This window comes from Rutilus rutilus (assembly GCF_951802725.1).
Source record: "Rutilus rutilus genome assembly, chromosome: 25".
In the NCBI taxonomy this organism is placed as follows: Eukaryota; Metazoa; Chordata; class Actinopteri; order Cypriniformes; family Leuciscidae; genus Rutilus; species Rutilus rutilus.
Window position 1 is genome coordinate 4,404,402 of NC_140229.1, and position 17,425 is coordinate 4,421,826.

The 17,425-nt window shown below is 39.0% G+C and overlaps 1 protein-coding gene across 4 annotated transcripts in view; it reads right to left on the reverse strand.

Annotated features, from left to right (window-relative positions):
* Positions 1–17,425, reverse strand: part of pitpnm2 (phosphatidylinositol transfer protein, membrane-associated 2) — a 65,363-nt gene that overhangs the window by 15,271 nt on the left and 32,667 nt on the right. For all 4 annotated transcript variants that reach the window (XM_084400129.1, XM_084400127.1, XM_084400128.1 and 1 more), the window contains exons 3-13: positions 12,096–12,310; positions 10,302–10,423; positions 9,021–9,254; positions 7,382–7,714; positions 6,612–6,707; positions 6,426–6,530; positions 5,091–5,140; positions 3,646–3,890; positions 1,963–2,152; positions 1,483–1,602; positions 914–1,137 (exon numbers count right to left, since the gene is read on the reverse strand). In XM_084400129.1, the coding sequence (XP_084256255.1) occupies positions 914–1,137; positions 1,483–1,602; positions 1,963–2,152; positions 3,646–3,890; positions 5,091–5,140; positions 6,426–6,530; positions 6,612–6,707; positions 7,382–7,714; positions 9,021–9,254; positions 10,302–10,423; positions 12,096–12,310 (1,934 nt within the window). The remainder of the gene's footprint in view (positions 1–913; positions 1,138–1,482; positions 1,603–1,962; positions 2,153–3,645; positions 3,891–5,090; positions 5,141–6,425; positions 6,531–6,611; positions 6,708–7,381; positions 7,715–9,020; positions 9,255–10,301; positions 10,424–12,095; positions 12,311–17,425) is intronic.

A 17,425-nucleotide genomic window follows, 5' to 3' on the forward strand; every position in this document is an offset into this window, starting at 1 on the left:
TGTATCTTGGCTAAATATTGTCATATTCTAACAAACCACACATCAATTGAAAGCTTATTTATCCAGCTTTCATATGATGTATAAATCTCAATTTCATGAAATTTACCCATGTGACTGGTTTTGTGGTCCAGGGTCACATATATATAATTTTGATTCAGACCAATTCGCTTAAAGAATCAATAATATTTTTGAACCACTTCAACTGGTTTTAAAATATTTGACTAAAAAGACTGATTTGATCACAAAGCAGATAGCAAAAAAGTGTTACCCTACACAGGATGAAATTTTAGGCAATGAAATATTTTCATTTCTTATTATAAATTTGTTTATGTCTTTTGCAGGAATGGAAAGCAATTAAAAAATATATTATTATTTCCAGGTTTTCCATGACTGTTATAAAATATCTGTAATATTTGAAAATCTAGCATTTATTGTTTGAAATAGATCTCATCTTCTTCTAAACAAACATAACCAAATATAACCAACAAGTTAATGAAATGCTAATGTCAGCCAATACCAATATAGTCATCAGCATATGGACCCTTTTCACATTTATGGGGTTATTAGAAGTAGAAGATGTCAATAGTTGGGCAAACGCCACATTTCTATGACTTTTCAAAGGAGGAAATATATATATATAGAGCTTGATTGCCATCACTCGCTCAGCCGTTGTATTAGAATCACTCACGAAGCAGCGTAAATTAATGCCAAGGTAAATACAAGACAAAGTATAGTGTTATACAATTTTATAAAAATGAAAATATAAAAACCTTTGCTAGATTCACTGAGGAAACGCATCATCACAGTCTATGAAAACAGTCCATCGTGCACATAAATATGATAAATAAAACAGACATGTTGACTTGAATGATAAACAAACTGGGTGAGGAACAAAAGAAGGACTGTGGCTCACCTGGTCAGGAAGGCCTGGTGCTGCTTGATGGTGTCCAGCTCGTAGGTCGAGGAGTCGCTGCGTTTCCGGGGCAGCTGTTTTTTGGGGTCGTCTGGACCGCTGGAACGTGGAATGTCTATATTACTACGGCTGAGGTGCCGACTTCCCTCTAGAGACAAACCCGAGCCAGAACCCGAGCAGTGAGTGCTGTTTATAATGATCCCTGGTGACAACAGGTCATTGTCCTGTGGAGGAAGTGCATCAGTAATTAGTTTTACAGGGATCATATGATGGAAAACAGGATATTTATGATCATTTATGAACATCTGACCTGCATCGAACTGCATGGTTCAAAAAAAGAAGTTAGAAAAATGGCTGAGGAATACTGTAAGAATAAAGTTTGCTTGCCTTAGGAAGGCCAAAAAAAAAGGGGGTTTAGATTTAGGGTGGAAAAACAGCATCTCTTGGACATGTGATGACAACACACTGCTAATGCAACTCAACCAGGCCTCATCCCTAAACCTGTGCGTTAGCAATTAATCACTGTCTGGATGATCAGGCCTTGTGTGTGTGCAAATGTGTGTGTTCACCTGCACACTGACAATGCTGCCACGCCGGCTGCTGTTTTGACTCTCTGACACCGTGATGTTGCTGCTGCAAAGAGCATCAAATCCCAGAATCCCTCCAACACAGTCACCAATCAGACACACCTGCACACAATTACCAGACAGACACACATTACATCACATACAGGAGGTCATGTGCACGGGCAATGAGTGAGATAAATGATTAAACAACATTCACAACACTTTAAACTTATAAAATGTGATTGTGAAATTGAATATTCTGCCTCAATTGTTCACAATAAAACCAGTGACATTCGTAAGGAAAAAGCAAACACGGACACATGTGATATTCAGTGAGAAAACCAAATGCTGTGAATAATGCACATTTATCCCAAAAGTACTTCAGCAAACAAACTAAAACTAGATGCATATTTCACTGCCACACAAATGTTCCATCGCTCTAATCTGTAAATAATTACATAGAGAAAAAAGCAAAGCACTGACTTGGCCAGTGAAAGTGGCCCCCTCCAGGGATTTGATGAAGTCACCGTAGACCTGATTGGCTCGCACTATGACCGTTGCCACGGCGTCCTGGTACTGTGGTGCAGAGGTGGCCAATAGGGGCAGGGCGGCCAGAGGGATGTGATCCTGACTGTTGGAGAGGCAGCCTTCGTCATAGCTGTAGGGACTCAAACTGTGTCAAGGACATAAGAACAGAGAGCATGCTGGGTTATTACCAGCGAGAAGCCGTTTAATGCACTGAATCAGCACGTAGAGTGACGTACTAATCTTTCTGCATTACGCATGCAATACTCGGTTGACCTATACATTTACCAAAATGTGCAGTTTACATCCAGAGCGCACAGAACAGAACTGTATCCCACAATGCAATGTGTTTTCATAAGTGCACTGAATGAATCAATATCAACAGTGATGTAACATCTCTTTATTGACTCCTTATTTGAATAGACATTTGATGCAAATGCAAAATGCAAAAACGTTTGATTCAAAATGCAATATAACTGTCTTTTGATAACTGGAAGTTATTCACTGCAAAAACAGCAGCATTTTCTATTTTTTTCTTCCTACAAAATAAATAAAAATCACTTATTATTATCATCATTTAAAATTTTATTAATTTAGCAATTTTTATTTATTTAATATTTATTAAACAAGCTACAGTTAGTCCAAAATGCCGCCGCTAGAGTTCTTACTAGATCAAGAAAATATGATCATATAACACCGATTTTATCATCACTGCATTGGTTACCTATAAAGTTCCGTATTAATTACAAGGTATTGCTACTGACTTATAAAGCCCTAAACGGCTTAGCTCCCGTCTATTTAACGGATCTTCTATCGCACTATAATCCATCGCGCTCTTTAAGATCACTAAATTCGAGGCTTTTGGTCATACCTAGGATATCCAGAACCACCAAAGGAGGGAGAGCATTTTCACATTTAGCCCCAAAACTCTGGAATAGCCTTCCTGATACTGTTCGTTGCTCAGACTCGCTCTCCCAGTTTAAAACTAGATTAAAGTCGCATCTCTTCAGCCAGGCATTCATATAATATTTTTAATCTTACAGTTCAAACTACAATCCGGCCTCTAGTTCATAAACGCCAGAGGAGAACTGGCCCCCGACTGAGCCTGGGTTCTCCCAAGGTTTTTGTTTTTCTCCATTAGGTCACTTGATGGAGTTTTTCGGTTCCTTGCCACTGTTGCCTTTGGCTTGCTCAGTTGGGGATATTTTGGGGATATTTAATTTGATTTTATCAATCAATAAATTCCACTAGAAACAAACCTTGTTGCATTATTTTAATTTAATACTGTGAAGCTGCATGATACAATCTGTATAGTGAAAAGCGCTATACAAATATACTTGACTTAATAATATAGCAAAAAATAAATAAATCAAATACATCTATTCTAATCTATTTTTCTATACCAAAAATAATTATTTTAAAAACATTATATTATATTTTAATTAATTAATTAATTAAAATCAAATTATTAATACATTATTACTTTTGAATGAATGAATAAATGAATGAATGCAGAACCTTTCTGGAAACCGTAAGCAACATTTGTCATACTACTAGAAGGTTGAAAAGTTGGAACTGTTGCTAGTTTAAGTTCGTTAAGTTCGTTCATGTTCTGAGTGTGTGTGTGTGTCTGTCACTCACTTTGACACCAGAGAGAAGGCCTCCACACACACGGCCGGACAGGGAACCAGGCGGATGGCGATGCGGCCCAATGCAGCTGGGTAATGAACCCGCATCACTGCATCAAACGCGCTGCCGATGGTGTTGACGTCCCCCTGCTTGCTGTTCTGGTCTCCGCTGCCCGTGTCCAGGATGTTCCCGCCATGCAGGACCAGGAGGAGGACGTGGATCTTAGACGGCTGTAAACACTGCTGTGAGGAGCCGTCCTGAGGGACACATGTGGATGGCTGTTTCTGAAGCTGCATTCGGTTCATTTAAAACATCCACACACACTCGTGACAACATGCTATTGTGAAAGAGGACGACTTACTAATGAACAACACGATACAGAGCGCAACAGCAGTCTTCCGGAAGTAAAGTTCCCTTAATCCCCTAAAAAATCTTTCAAGACAGACCTACCATGTCAAACGCAGACATGTGCTTCTGTAGAAACCACGTCACAAGTGTGGCTACTCAGATGACCACAACTAAAATTAGTGTATATTTACAACAAAATGTTTTTGGTTGCCGTTAAATCAATCAATCAATAATTGTGATTAGATTTAAAAAAAAATCCCATCAGGCTATTTGATTTTTATTTTTTTATTTTTGAAGAAGAAAAAACATTTTTGATTTAAAATTACAAAACGAATGGGAAAAACAAAGTGGACATCACTGTTGTGAATGGAGATTATTCCACGGTAAAAGAAGAACTATTTGTCTACATCTCTAATGTGTGTCCACTTTACAAAAGACAACATCTGAGATCACAAGGTGCCATTCAGGGTAAAGACCAGCTCAACTCTAATGCAAACACAACACAATCTCTATGCATATCTGCAACAACACAGGAAAACACCTTTGACGCTACATAACTTATGACAAGTTCTACTCTTCTAATGGATCTAAACAGATGGGTGTCACAGCGACTCACGGCGGGGCGTCTGCGTGATGTACGCCGACGCTTACGGACGGTGGAGCGCCGCATGGGCCTGGGTCTCTGCGGACCAGAGTTAAAGAGCACTGAGATCATCCCGAAACAGCCCTGATCAAACCCTTCACACCGTGAGAACTTCATCTTATGACTATATACTGAGCCAACCTTTGTAGTGACACTAGTTTCATTTTGTGAAAGGTCATGCAAATTGTTCAGTGATAGTGTGGAACTGATCCTAACTGAAAAAGCTGTTGCGTAAATGTACCCTCAGAGAAGCTTTTTACGTCAGCGTAAACACGGCGTGACCATTGCAGAATTTTTGCTCCATTAGCACAAGTACAGATCAATGCATCTTTCACTGCTGCGGTTGCTTTAATAATTCGACACCAAGAGCACTGCTGCATAAATATGCATTGTGTTTATGTTGTATTATATTTCCATTAATGTTAATGGAAAAGCATTTAATGAAAATGCACAACTGTAGACATACCTCATTGAGTCGCTCCCCGCCAACAGTCCCAGGTTCTTGATACAAACCACCTAGAAACATAAAATTAATTAATGCAAGAAAAAGCACACACACATATGCATAATTCTTTCTGAAACTAATCTGCATTGCTGAAAAAGGAAAAATAACAAATAATTATTCATATTAATAAACTACTAAATTATTGATACAAAAATTACATTATTAAAATAATATATAACGATGATAAATAAATACATATATATTTACATTTTTAATCATGAATAATCACACCCTTTTGTGTTAAATTAAGCATACATAATTCATCTTGTTTTTGTCATCATTTGCTATAAAGTAAACTATCAGATTGAAGGATAATTCTCACAAAACTGTATTTTCTGCAAGCTTTATTCGAGGTAAATTTAGTCTTTCCAAAAAAGGACACTTGGAGAATCCAAAAGGACACCTAATAACCAAATGATATAAGGAGAACAAAACTTTTCAGAATTCATTGTACGTGTACGTCTACAGTGCAACAGCAAAGAGCTCGTTTAGAGCTAGTTGACGTCTTAGACATGTCAAGTTGCGATACTGAACAGGACCAAAGGAAAGAAAGAAAGAAAGAAAGAAAGAAAGAAAGAAAGAAAGAAAGAAAGAAAGAAAGAAAGAAAGAAAGAAAGAAAGAAAGAAAGAAAGAAAGTAAGTAAGTAAGAAAGAAAGAAAGAAAGAAAGAAAGAATACCTGACTGCATTATATGCGTACTACAGTACACAGATCCATACTAAACTAATACTAAATACTAATATTAAATTAATATTAATTAAAAAATATAATTATATTAGCATTTAGTATGAAATATAAGTATTAAATTATATAAATTAATCAATTTATAATTATTATTATCAATAATACTAAATATATTAGTATATGATTCATATAATTATTTTTGAAATCTGTTATTATTATTATTATTATTACAATTTAAAGAAAGGATAGACTTAGGCTTGGGTTGAACATGGGTTTGATAAGTGTAAAAACCTCCTGTGAGTCCAGCGAGCAGTGAGATCCATCTCACAAACCGCATGGAATTCTGTGTAATTAGTGTTTCATAATCTCACACTGTTTGACACAGACCCTAACCTCCTCAGAGTCAGTGGGGCTCCTTTACAGCTAATCCTATTAAAGAAGTGAAAATCTCTGTGTTTGGCGGATGAATGGAAAAAAAAACTCCTTCCAAGTGGGCTCGGCTTATGCATTACAAAACCAAAGCATTGGGAAAAGATGCTTTGCATCACCCGGCTGCAATACCCCCTGCAATCCTAAAACGTGTCAGATGGGTGAAGATAATCCCTCGCGTACCCTGAGCTTCCTCTGACTCGGCTGTCTCGATTTTATCCATCAGATCGTTGGAGCTCCACTTGGTGATCTCCTTGGCAAAGATCTCCTCGTTGTCAGAGAAGTCCTCTGAAGAACAAGGATTCAGATTTTAGTAAATAACAAGATTGCCAAGAGCACCTTTTAAACCGAGGATCAAACCTGCATTACCGTGAGCATCAAAGAACTCGTCATCTGTGCTGTCATCCGAGTCTCTGGCGATGCTCTGCATGCGCCATTCAGAAATACTGTGGCGTGAAGGGCTTCCTGCACACATGATGCATTAAAGACAAATAATAAATCATATTAGTTCTTTATTCCAATGCTTAATGACACATCCCCTGAAAAAAAAAAAAACTAATTATGCAACTACTGTAATTTATATATATATATACACATACATATATACACATACACACACCACCATTCAAAAGTTTAGGGCCGATAAGTTTTAATAAGGTCCGATAAGATCAAAAATACAGTAAAAAGAAGTACATTTGAAAAATTATTACAATTTAAAAGCACTGTTTTCTAATTTGAATACATTTTAAAATTGAATTTATTCCAGTGATGGCAAAGCTGAATTTTTAGCATCATTACTCCAGTCTTTAGTGTCACATCCGGAAACCTAAACTGTTTATATACCTGTACTTTGAAAATTCATGCTTAATAGTTTGTGATCACCATGCATTTTTGGTATGCATGCATTGCAAAGCATGCATTTTCAAAGTACAGGTATATAAACAGAGCAGCTTTAACGTTTTTATTAATATAACTCCATGTCGGGGAAAAAGCACCTGATCATCAGAAAGTGAGACATGAACCAATAATCCCCCTCACAGTATAGCTGTTCCGGGCCAATAAAGGATGTTTATCCAGGAACAGGTCCTTCGAGTAATTCTGTTTTGGTCAATTTCACATGAAAGTCGATGTGAACTTACCGCCCCTCTTTGAGGAACGTGAGGACCTGGAAGAGGTGGACCACTGCTTGGTCAGCTCTCCCCGCGCCTGCAGTGTGTCCCCCATGGTCCTCGTCGACCCGTCCGCTTCGGTGGAGCTGTTGGCCTCCTTGGCTTCGAGCTCTTTCTCTGAGCTGGTGACGGGGCCGTTGTTCTCGCCGCCCTCCTCGTTGCAGCTGTACTGTGCCATCTTCTGTTGCAGGGCCAGCTGGGTCTCCAGCTCCAGTTGTCGGATGTCCTCCATGGTCAGACCGTACCACTCATCCTGCCAACACCAGGCCTGTCGATGAGCGCGGACCATCACCTTCCTCAGTCCTGATTGGAAGAATTTGTGAGATTGATTCCTAAAGTTAGCGTAGGCAAATTGTTTCCATAGTCACTGCATGCAAACTAGTTTTGGGGGGAAAAAAAGTCGAATTTGATATCTTCTAAAGATAATGAGAGTATTGTTTCCCATGCAAAAATCAGGATACCAATGCTATGCGGTCGATAAGGTGTTCTGAAATGTTTTAATGTGCACAGCACTTCTGTTCTGGTGTGAACATGTAACACTTTACTTTACATAAAAAGCACCAAAGTAACATAATTAGAAACATTTATGTTGTGTTACTTTAACAATCAACCAAAGGTTTAGTAATTTTGTGTTAGTGTTTTTAAAAAGAAAATGATTCTCTCTCAATGTGTCTATATTCAGTTAAAAATGTTAGTTTTAGTTACTTTAGTTACTTAAACTTAACTAAATTTTATATCAGGAAAAGTTTATTTTATTTCAAGTGATAACATTTTTAGCTTTAACTTTAGTTAACTATAATAAACCTAGTTGACTGATGAGTATGCATATGAGATCGCTCAACATTCGGGGGTCGAGGTGTGGTTTGGCTCATTTCCTTGTGCGATTTCCTCGATTGATTAAGATGTGTCATAGATGCAGCTAACCAGTCGTTCAGATAATTGAACTAAGTAATGAAGAGACGTGCAAACAAAATTGTTTTCACAGCGCGCAGGAAACAGGGGAGAGGAAAAATTGATAAAAATAAAAGCGAATCGGCCATAAGAAGTTAAAGACTTTCGCAAATGAGGAACAACAACAGTCCGCTTGCAAATTATCAGAGAAAGGAGCCAATAAACAAGCCGAAATCGAAGTAATAAAAAAGATTAAGCGGCATGCAAACGGCACATGGAAAGGAAATTAATTCTGCTCTGATGTAGTCAGGAGGAGTTGGTTCTCCAATCGTTGATTTTCACTGGATCCGCACTGCATCAATCTCGTTTTCATTAAGTGCAGGTTAATGATTAAGGGCTTTTTTCCTGACAAAACGCTTGACACCTGCTGCTCACCCACGCACAACGATAACAGGATGTTACCAAGCATCAATTCACGCACATATGCAACAGATGGATCAGCTGACTCACATAGAATTATTGAAGAGACAAATCTCCTCTCAGTGCTAATAACAGTGGTGGACATATGGTGGAGGACACCACCGACTGGTACTGGTACTGGTACCAAGTTGATAAATTCACTGGATATATACACATATATATATATAAATAAATAAATATTAATATATAAATATTTAGAAAATCCCAAGGAGGTGTCTGAATATTTCCAAACACTTACCCACATCATGAATGAAGCGCTCAATCTTGGACTGCATGCCCCAGTATCGAAACTCCACTTTACACAACTTGTAAGCGCACATGACGGGCATTGTGCCTGGGTTGTTGTTGATTTCCGTGATCCAGTCATCAGACAGGGGGCCCCGCTGGGTTTTATTCGACTTGTAGAGTTTAGGGTCCTCTTCAACTAGGTACTCATGAGGGGCAATGAAATCTTTCACAATATCGATAGGATCTGTGAAAGACAATTGCTTCCATTAGCGATTGCAACAAAAGGCAACAAGGATCGTGAACAAGGCACGAATGGTGAACCGGGGTTCATATTTAATCCATTAATGCAAACCAAATCAGTTCATCACAGAGATTTTATTGAGGGTAATAACATGGACCTTGAGTTGTCTGAGGCCGTAAAACCTAGTTTATCTGTTTGTCGTATGAGTCATAAAGTCTTTCTCATTCAGCATTAGGAATCGGGTTGTTCCACTAAAAAAAGGAACTTTTGTCGTGTCCATAAATGGAACTTTGGACATTTTTTCATTATTTTTATGCAGTATATTCATATATACACACACAAACACACCTACATTAGGATCAGTTTTTGACAGTGGAAGACAAGCAACATCTTTGAAATTACTAAAACAATTACTAGTGAAATGGTTAAGGAACCAGAATCGTAATTTTGACTCTTCTTTGTTTATTCACTTGCCTTTTCTCACAGAACAAACTCTTAATTCAGATCTCTAATCTGTCATAATCTAACGTTGTATGTCTTCAATTATTCACGGTTGCTGATCTTGGGTTGTTTGTTCCTGTTCGGCAGACTGCCGTGTTGGCAGACGGCCTCTAGGTGTCTCCACAGCACACTGACAAACGTGCATGTTTTCAGTCAGGAATGGAGTTATGTAACAGCATTCACAGGGCGCTTCCCCCTGCAGTGCCTGCGTCTGTCTGTGTTCATCTCAGAAAGCCTCCAGTACCTGTCCCAGAGTGCAATGGGGCTCTCGTGCAGCGGCACGTTACCCAGCAGCAGCATGATACTATGTCAATGAAGCGACACGCTGCCTGCATCTTAAACACTGAGGCATGACTCGAGAGTTTGAGATTGGTTACAGAAGAAGGCAGTGCTCATGTGGTAAAAAGCATGAGAACGTGGAAACTCAATTGTTTTAGATGCTCAGTTGTGGTTTTGCTGATTTGAATATTTTGAAACGGTCAAAAGCATCAATTAAATGTATGCATCAAGCATGCCTGATGGATGAAAATAAAGAAAGTGCAACAATACCTATATCCCGTTGTCTCCTTTCGGCCGAGGACATGTTGAAGACGTCATTATGGCAACCCGTGTCCGGCTTGTAGTACGTCTCGATATCGATGGAAAACTTTTCGACAAAAGGACACGTGTAGCTGCAGGACAGGCGAGGAGAGATAAACTCAGATGTCATTTCATCATATCAGTGTCATGCATTACCACAGAGGTTCATGCGAGCTTATCCTCTCTTCACACAGGCGTTGTCTATACCCTACCATGACCCCTTCATTAGGTAACAGATACATGTTTATTGCAGTGGAAGTTTATCCCTAAGCTGCACTCATCGTTGCAACATTCACTATAAGACCAGAAAGATGCTTTAAAGGGGTCCTATTATGCTTTTTTACATGTTCATCTTTCTTTAATGTGTAATGTTGCTGTTTGAGCATGAAAAAGCTCTGCAAAGTTACAAAGCACAAAGTCCCTCAAGCGGGAGTTCTTCTCTATATCAGTGTCAGTGTTTCTGATCTCCCTGAAACGGCTCCATTGTAGTCTTGAGTTTTCTTCCGGGAACGAAACACGTCACAATATTCCTCATTTAAATAATTAAGACGCAGAATAAAGGGACGGGGCCTGGTTGAGTTAGTAAGTAGTGTGTTGAAACTCACAGTTATGGTAAGGGACATGACATTTAGAAAATTTCAAACGTGCTCAAACTTGCCCTTATTAGAAGTAGGGACTTCATAAAGAAAGGAACTACACAGAGTGTTACTGAGAGACTGGAAAGAGGTGCTGCAACAATGTCAAATATGGGAAAAAAATAAAAAAAAGTTTTTTAACCATTCAAGAATGAAAACCTATTCTAGTAGAGCTCAAAAACAAAATCAAGACTTTGAAAATGGGGATAATATGGCCTCTTTAAGAAAGTAAACAGATCTATTATTTAAAGGTGCTCTAAGCGATGTTGGGTGACGTCACTTCTTGTTGACGTTCAAAGTGTTGTCAATCAAAACAGAGGCTAGCTCGACCCTACCTCCTCTTCATCCCGTCCTCCTCCCCCTCCCTTCCGTGCTTCCTGAAACAGTCATGAACCATTTAGAAAAACCAAACTGGATTTACCCGCCTGTCCAGCAGAAACAGAGCCACCTGAATGTCGGATTGGAAGCCCTTCTGCCGGCGGAGTTCTCGCCACCTTTTGAACGCTTTTCCGATGTAAATTCGGGATTTCGCGCATTCCTTCTCCTTTTCCCTCTTCTTTGTTATTTGTTCATCGGAACGTCGTCTCTTTGGTCGTGTGTCGGCCATATCAAAATTCTCAAGAATATAAATGTTATACAACGTTTATACAATTTTTAGACAACGTTAGTCATTATCTATGACATCTCTCCTCTAGCTAACTTCCCTCTTCATGCTTCTCTCTCCTCCACTCCCCACACCCCCCTTCATGTGCACGCGCACTAACCCCCCAACCCCCACCCCCAAATCATTCTTGTTGGTTATTGGCTGGAGCACTGTTTGTTATGTTTCGTGGGCCAGGCTGGGCCAGTTTGTTTTACTTGCCGTTTGTGGAGCCTGGGCTGTCTACAGAGATCGTGTTTTTTACACTGTGTTCAGGGGACAGGCAGCTAGCGGATGGTGAGGAGATGTTTGCTGTATGTGACAAAAAATGTTTTGGCCTAAAAAACGTGTGACAATGCTTAGAGCACCTTTATTTAAGACCAGAACAACAAGGCCTGACTTGAATATTAAAAGCTGTTTTGGATATTCATCTGTGGTACTCTTGAAAAAGAGCCAGAGGGTTTTATTATTAGGCGCTATGGCACTCACCGTGTACGAGTGTATGGGTAGGCGTTCCAGGATTCCTCTTCCACACGAAGAGCGGCTTTTGGCAAGATAGAGCGGAACCAGCTAGGGATGTGTTGGCCTATGTGGTAAACCTTATGGGTGTATTGACCAGAGCCGCCTGGGCCGTCTATGTAGGGTCGGTTCTCCAGGATCTCCACGCCGCTGCCCTCGCCTTCGCTCTCTTCACGACTCTTTTTCTGCAGGGAGGGAAAGGTCAGAGATTAGGGTTCACAGACTTCCAATTGGACTGGAATTAAAGTCAAGTCACATTTATTTATATTGAACTATGCAATACGGATTGCTTCAAAGCAGCGTCACATTAATAAACAGGAAAATAACGGTGTTAATATTGTAAACCTCATCAATTATGGAACAGGATCAATTCAGCTATACAGAAGACAATAGTGTCATTATTCTGCTCAAGTTAGTTCAATGTTGACTCAATACACTTCAATAACAGTGTCGATGTTGCGCAGTTAGTGGCATTATGAAGCTCAATTCAGTTCAAATCTGTTGTTTCAATTTATTTAACTGTCAGTTGCATTTATAAAGCTATATGCAGCTCTACAGAAGACAATAGTGTTATCATTGTTTTGCTCAAGTCAGTTCAATAACGGTGTCAATGTTGCAAAGTTAGTGTTAGAGATGCACCGGTTTACCAGCCATAAATCAGCACTGGATTTTGCTCCAAACAAAGTTTTTTTGTTTTATCTTGGTCGATTTTGATTTCGGAACTGCGCAGAAACTGCATTGCAATAATTTCCCCAAATGTAATTTGTGTGGAAATATTATGAAGTCTATAAACAGGATGTTAACACAGGCCAGAGACAGAGCACGCTGAAGACGGATGCTAAGAAGAGGACACAGATGCGCCTGCAGAGCAAATACTGTACCAGCACAGCAACGTTCACGATGCTCGAAATATAGGAAGAAAAATATAAACACTGAATTGGGGGTTGAAGTTTATATGAATGCATTTCTGAAAGTAACTGAAAGACATTTTCTTTTACTCTGAATTAACATTTTCATTCAGTCCGTCTGCTGTTTTTTGTGTGTGTGTGTGTGCAGGTGTCTTATGCAGCATAATTTCACAAAGCTAAAGTTAGATAATTGTGTTTTTGCTTTAAACCTTGAAATTATACAATCTAATTCAAATCAAAAACAACTCCTCAAGCTACAAGTGTGTAGAATCTTTGTTTGGATCGTGATTTAAATGCAGTGGTTGTCTGTAATTTCTAATAGCTACAGATATTTTTGGTTTAAGGCCAGTTTGCCTGTTATAAAGCAAATAAACAACAAATAAATTTGCTTAAAGAAGAAAAAATTCAGCAACTGACAACTGTTATCGGCCAGTTTGTTTGTAAAAAAATAAAAATAAAATCATGAACGGTGCATCGCTAGTTAGTGTCATTATCCAGCTCAATTTAGTTCTCATCTAATAGTGCCAATGCAGTTAAATTGATAATATTAAGCTAAGCTTGAATCTTAAAATCTCTTGGGACACTCAAAACTCAACGTTAAAGTAAAGGTGACAGTCTATGCCAAAACAGAATTGACTCCAACCCAACAGAAGTCAATTACATGCTCAGCGCTACTGGAGTTGGCCAATCAAGGACGCCACACCTTCAGCTTTGTGTCAGTAAGATAAGCCAAGTCTCACTGTGAATTCCAGCAGACAGAACCGTAAAAATAGGGTACAGTCTTGGCATGGCTCCGGAGCTGTGAATTTTGGGAGAAGGCCCACTGTGCCAGACAGGGTGGCACATGCCTCATATCTGCCTCGCTTGAGAAGGTCATACGAAGGTAGTTGGAAGCATCTGGTGGCTAATGGCATATCAACCTACTTGTAAAGCCATCAAGGAGAAGTTCGGCCCACTAAAGTCTACTATAGAAAAGCCTAAATAACAGGCCTGGCGAAGGAGTGTCTCCCCTTAAAACTGTGTCCCGGGCCCCTTAAAGTGAACATAAAAGTTGGATCACAGTGTCAGAAATCAGTTTTAATTCTATTTGAACTAATTGACATGAATGTAGGTGTAATTATGTAATTGTAATGCGTCCTCTATGTTTAAATAAAAGATGGATGATGACAGGCCAGTGGAGCTGGCACACTCGCAGGGCAGATGGCCACACAGATCCCATCAGCCATGACTCTGCATTATCAAGATGATAGTGGGATTAAAAGGTGACAACGCTTATTTAAAGGGGTGGTTGATTATGATTTCACTTTTCTAACTTTAGTTAGTGTGTAATGTTGCTGTTTGAGCATAAACAACATCTGCAAAGTTACAACGCTCAAAGTTCAAAGCAAAGGAAGATATTTGCTTTTTGCACATTTGGGAGTCCGCTCCAGCTGTCACATCTGTCTTTTCACATGCAATACAGTACGTAACACAAATGCAATAGCATGTCACTCTGTGGGCATCTCACAACAGTTCCCATACGAGCAATTTTATAGATTATCATGACAGAATATGCTGATCAAAGACTTGAAGATAGTTAACTCCACATCAGCAACATAAATTCATCAACTAACCATTCAGAAACGTCCTATTGCATTCTACATGTTGTCACTTCTTCTTGAGTCTCTCCATCATTGTCTGACTCCAGTTTAAACATAAAAGGCAGAACAGTTTCTGACATTGTAGTGTGTGTCTGCGTGAGGTAATCAGAGCTGCTAACACACACACACAACAAGCTCTTGAAGCTCCGCCCTCTGTGCTGGGAGCAGCAGCTCATTTGCATTTAAAGGGACACACACAAAACGATGCGTTTTTGCTCACCCTCAAAAAGGGACAACTTTAACATGCTGTAAAAAATTATATGTGTGGTATTTTGAGCTAAAACTTCACATACACACTCTGGGGGCAACAGAGACTTATTTTACATATTGTAAAAAGGGGCATTATACCACCCCTTTAAAGACCTTCATTAAGGTGAAGTTTGTTCCAGAGACGAAGAAAGTTTTAATACTCTTCGATCCTGAATTTCAAACAATCCTGACTGGCACACGACACGAGGAAACACAAGCAGCAGAAAGCTCTGGAAACTGCTTACAGGAGCAACATCAGCCCGTGCTCAGCAAGTGCCAAACTGTCTCGCAGCCGAGACGCCTGAGAAATGGTCTCTCAGTTTCAGGCGTTTTTTAATTCGTCCTCAATCGCCGGATACGTGGTGAGCAATACATTTCCATTTTAAAAGCACAGGCCCGTGCCATCAAGGGAATAGCGGCCGTGCATATCTCAATGTCAGACAGCTGCCTCTCTCTCTTTCTGTCAAACTTGCAGACTGCACTGTCAGGACTAGGGATGGGTACTGAAATCCAGTATTAAATGAGCCCCGGTGCTAAACTATGAAAGACTGCAGTATCAATAGACGTTACTGGTTCTGCTGTCGCGGAGCTACAAAGTCTGGTTACACTTTAGAGCTGTCATATTAATCCAATTTTATTTTTGATTTCGATTTTGGCTTCCAAGGACTATAAAAAGAAGATATTTGAGGTCAAACTAATAAGCTTCATTCGCTTCACAGCGGTGCGCATTTATTCCTCCCTAAAAACCCATACATCAGAATCAGCACAATCAGTGATCGTTGTAAAATGCAGACTCTACAGTTGCTAAATTGCGGGACGTGTTTGATAATAATAAGAGCTATTAAAAGCACAATAATCCACGCACAAGACGCTGTTTCCAACTTCAAGGCTTTATGTGTGTGTGCTCCGAAAACGCACCGCAACTAGACAAACAAAGTATACTTTAGACACGCACGTTATTCTTTATACTTTACAGTGAAAACTATGCAGTTATTGTACATTTGATTACTTTATTAGATTTCTTTTTTAGGCCATATTACTTACCTGAACAGTAATGTTAGTAGACATTCCTGAAATTAAAGCACAGTATTTCATTTGTTTCCTGTTTCTTAGTTATTTTTCTTATTGTATCTTATGCATATAAAACACAAATGCCTGCAAACTGGTCCATTTACAAATGGATGTTTTATATTTGTTTTGTTCAAACATTGCCCTTTCTTTTGCTATAGATATTTTACATTTCAGATTATAAAGCAATCTTAATTTTGTTCTTAATTTGTTATATATATATAACAAAAAGAACCGATAAGAGTACCGTTAAAGCACCAGATAGATAAGCAGTGTCGGTAAGAGTAAAAACCTTAATGATACCCATCCCTAGTCAGGACTGACACCAGACCAACACATTCCACACAATGCTTGTGAAGCTGGAGCTCATTCGAGGTATCCGCAGGTCTGTAGCTCACATGTGCCGAGCAGGAAGAAACGGACCAATCACGTCTTCTAGTTAGAGAGGTGAGCTGTCAGCAGCTGGAGGTGTGGACAGACAGACAAATGGCAGGCGGGAGAGGGAACGGGCTGGGGTATCTGTTTTTGCTCATCCTCCCAGCGTGGAGTCGCCAGCACTTCATTATGGTGCTGACAGATGGCATCAGGCCCCGCACTCGCTACAATTAATCCCGCGTACACACATGCTTAGAGAAGTGTGGTCTTGACACCATAAGGCTATGCAGTACAATTATATTGCAATGTTTTTCCCCCACGACTTTGTATCAATACAGTGTTGCTTGTCAAGTGATTTTGATTTGGCACCAAAATTGTCACCAACACTGTACAAAAAGTAACAAAATTGTCCTTAAAAACAAACATTAGATTTTTTAATAGGGCTGCACGATTTGAAAAAAAAAACATTTCTGATAAGAATTGGGATTAAAAAGTAAATAAAAAACAAAACATTTTTTTATGTTTGCTGTGCTTGTTTGTAGGACAGCACAATTTGTTTTGTGATTTTATATTAATGTGGCTATAAAAAAAAAAAAAAAAATATATATATATATATATATATATATATATATATATAATAGTAATAAATAATTGCAAGCAGCAATTATCAGGGCTAAGCACAAAAAGGCATAATAAGTCATGCAAGCATTGCTGGGAGCATCAGCCCAACAACGACAGCTAAATTAATTAAAAACGTTTGTAGATTATTTTATGCAAAATGCCTTAAAAATCATTAATACAATTACTAGTAATACGCTTTCATTACTTATCAGTTTTGACCAATAGGTGGCTGTAATCAAATTATTATGGTGTGGTCAGTGTGCTTTTAGTAACTTTTTGCCTTCATGGTCTGAAGATGATCTGAGCCAAATTTGGTGAAAATCGCACAAACGGTATAGGAGGAATTTGAAAAAGTAGGTTTTCAAAGAAATTCAAAATGGCGGATAGCAAGTTCGATCGAATATAGCATAATTGGTATCATTGTTCTCTGTATGACTCA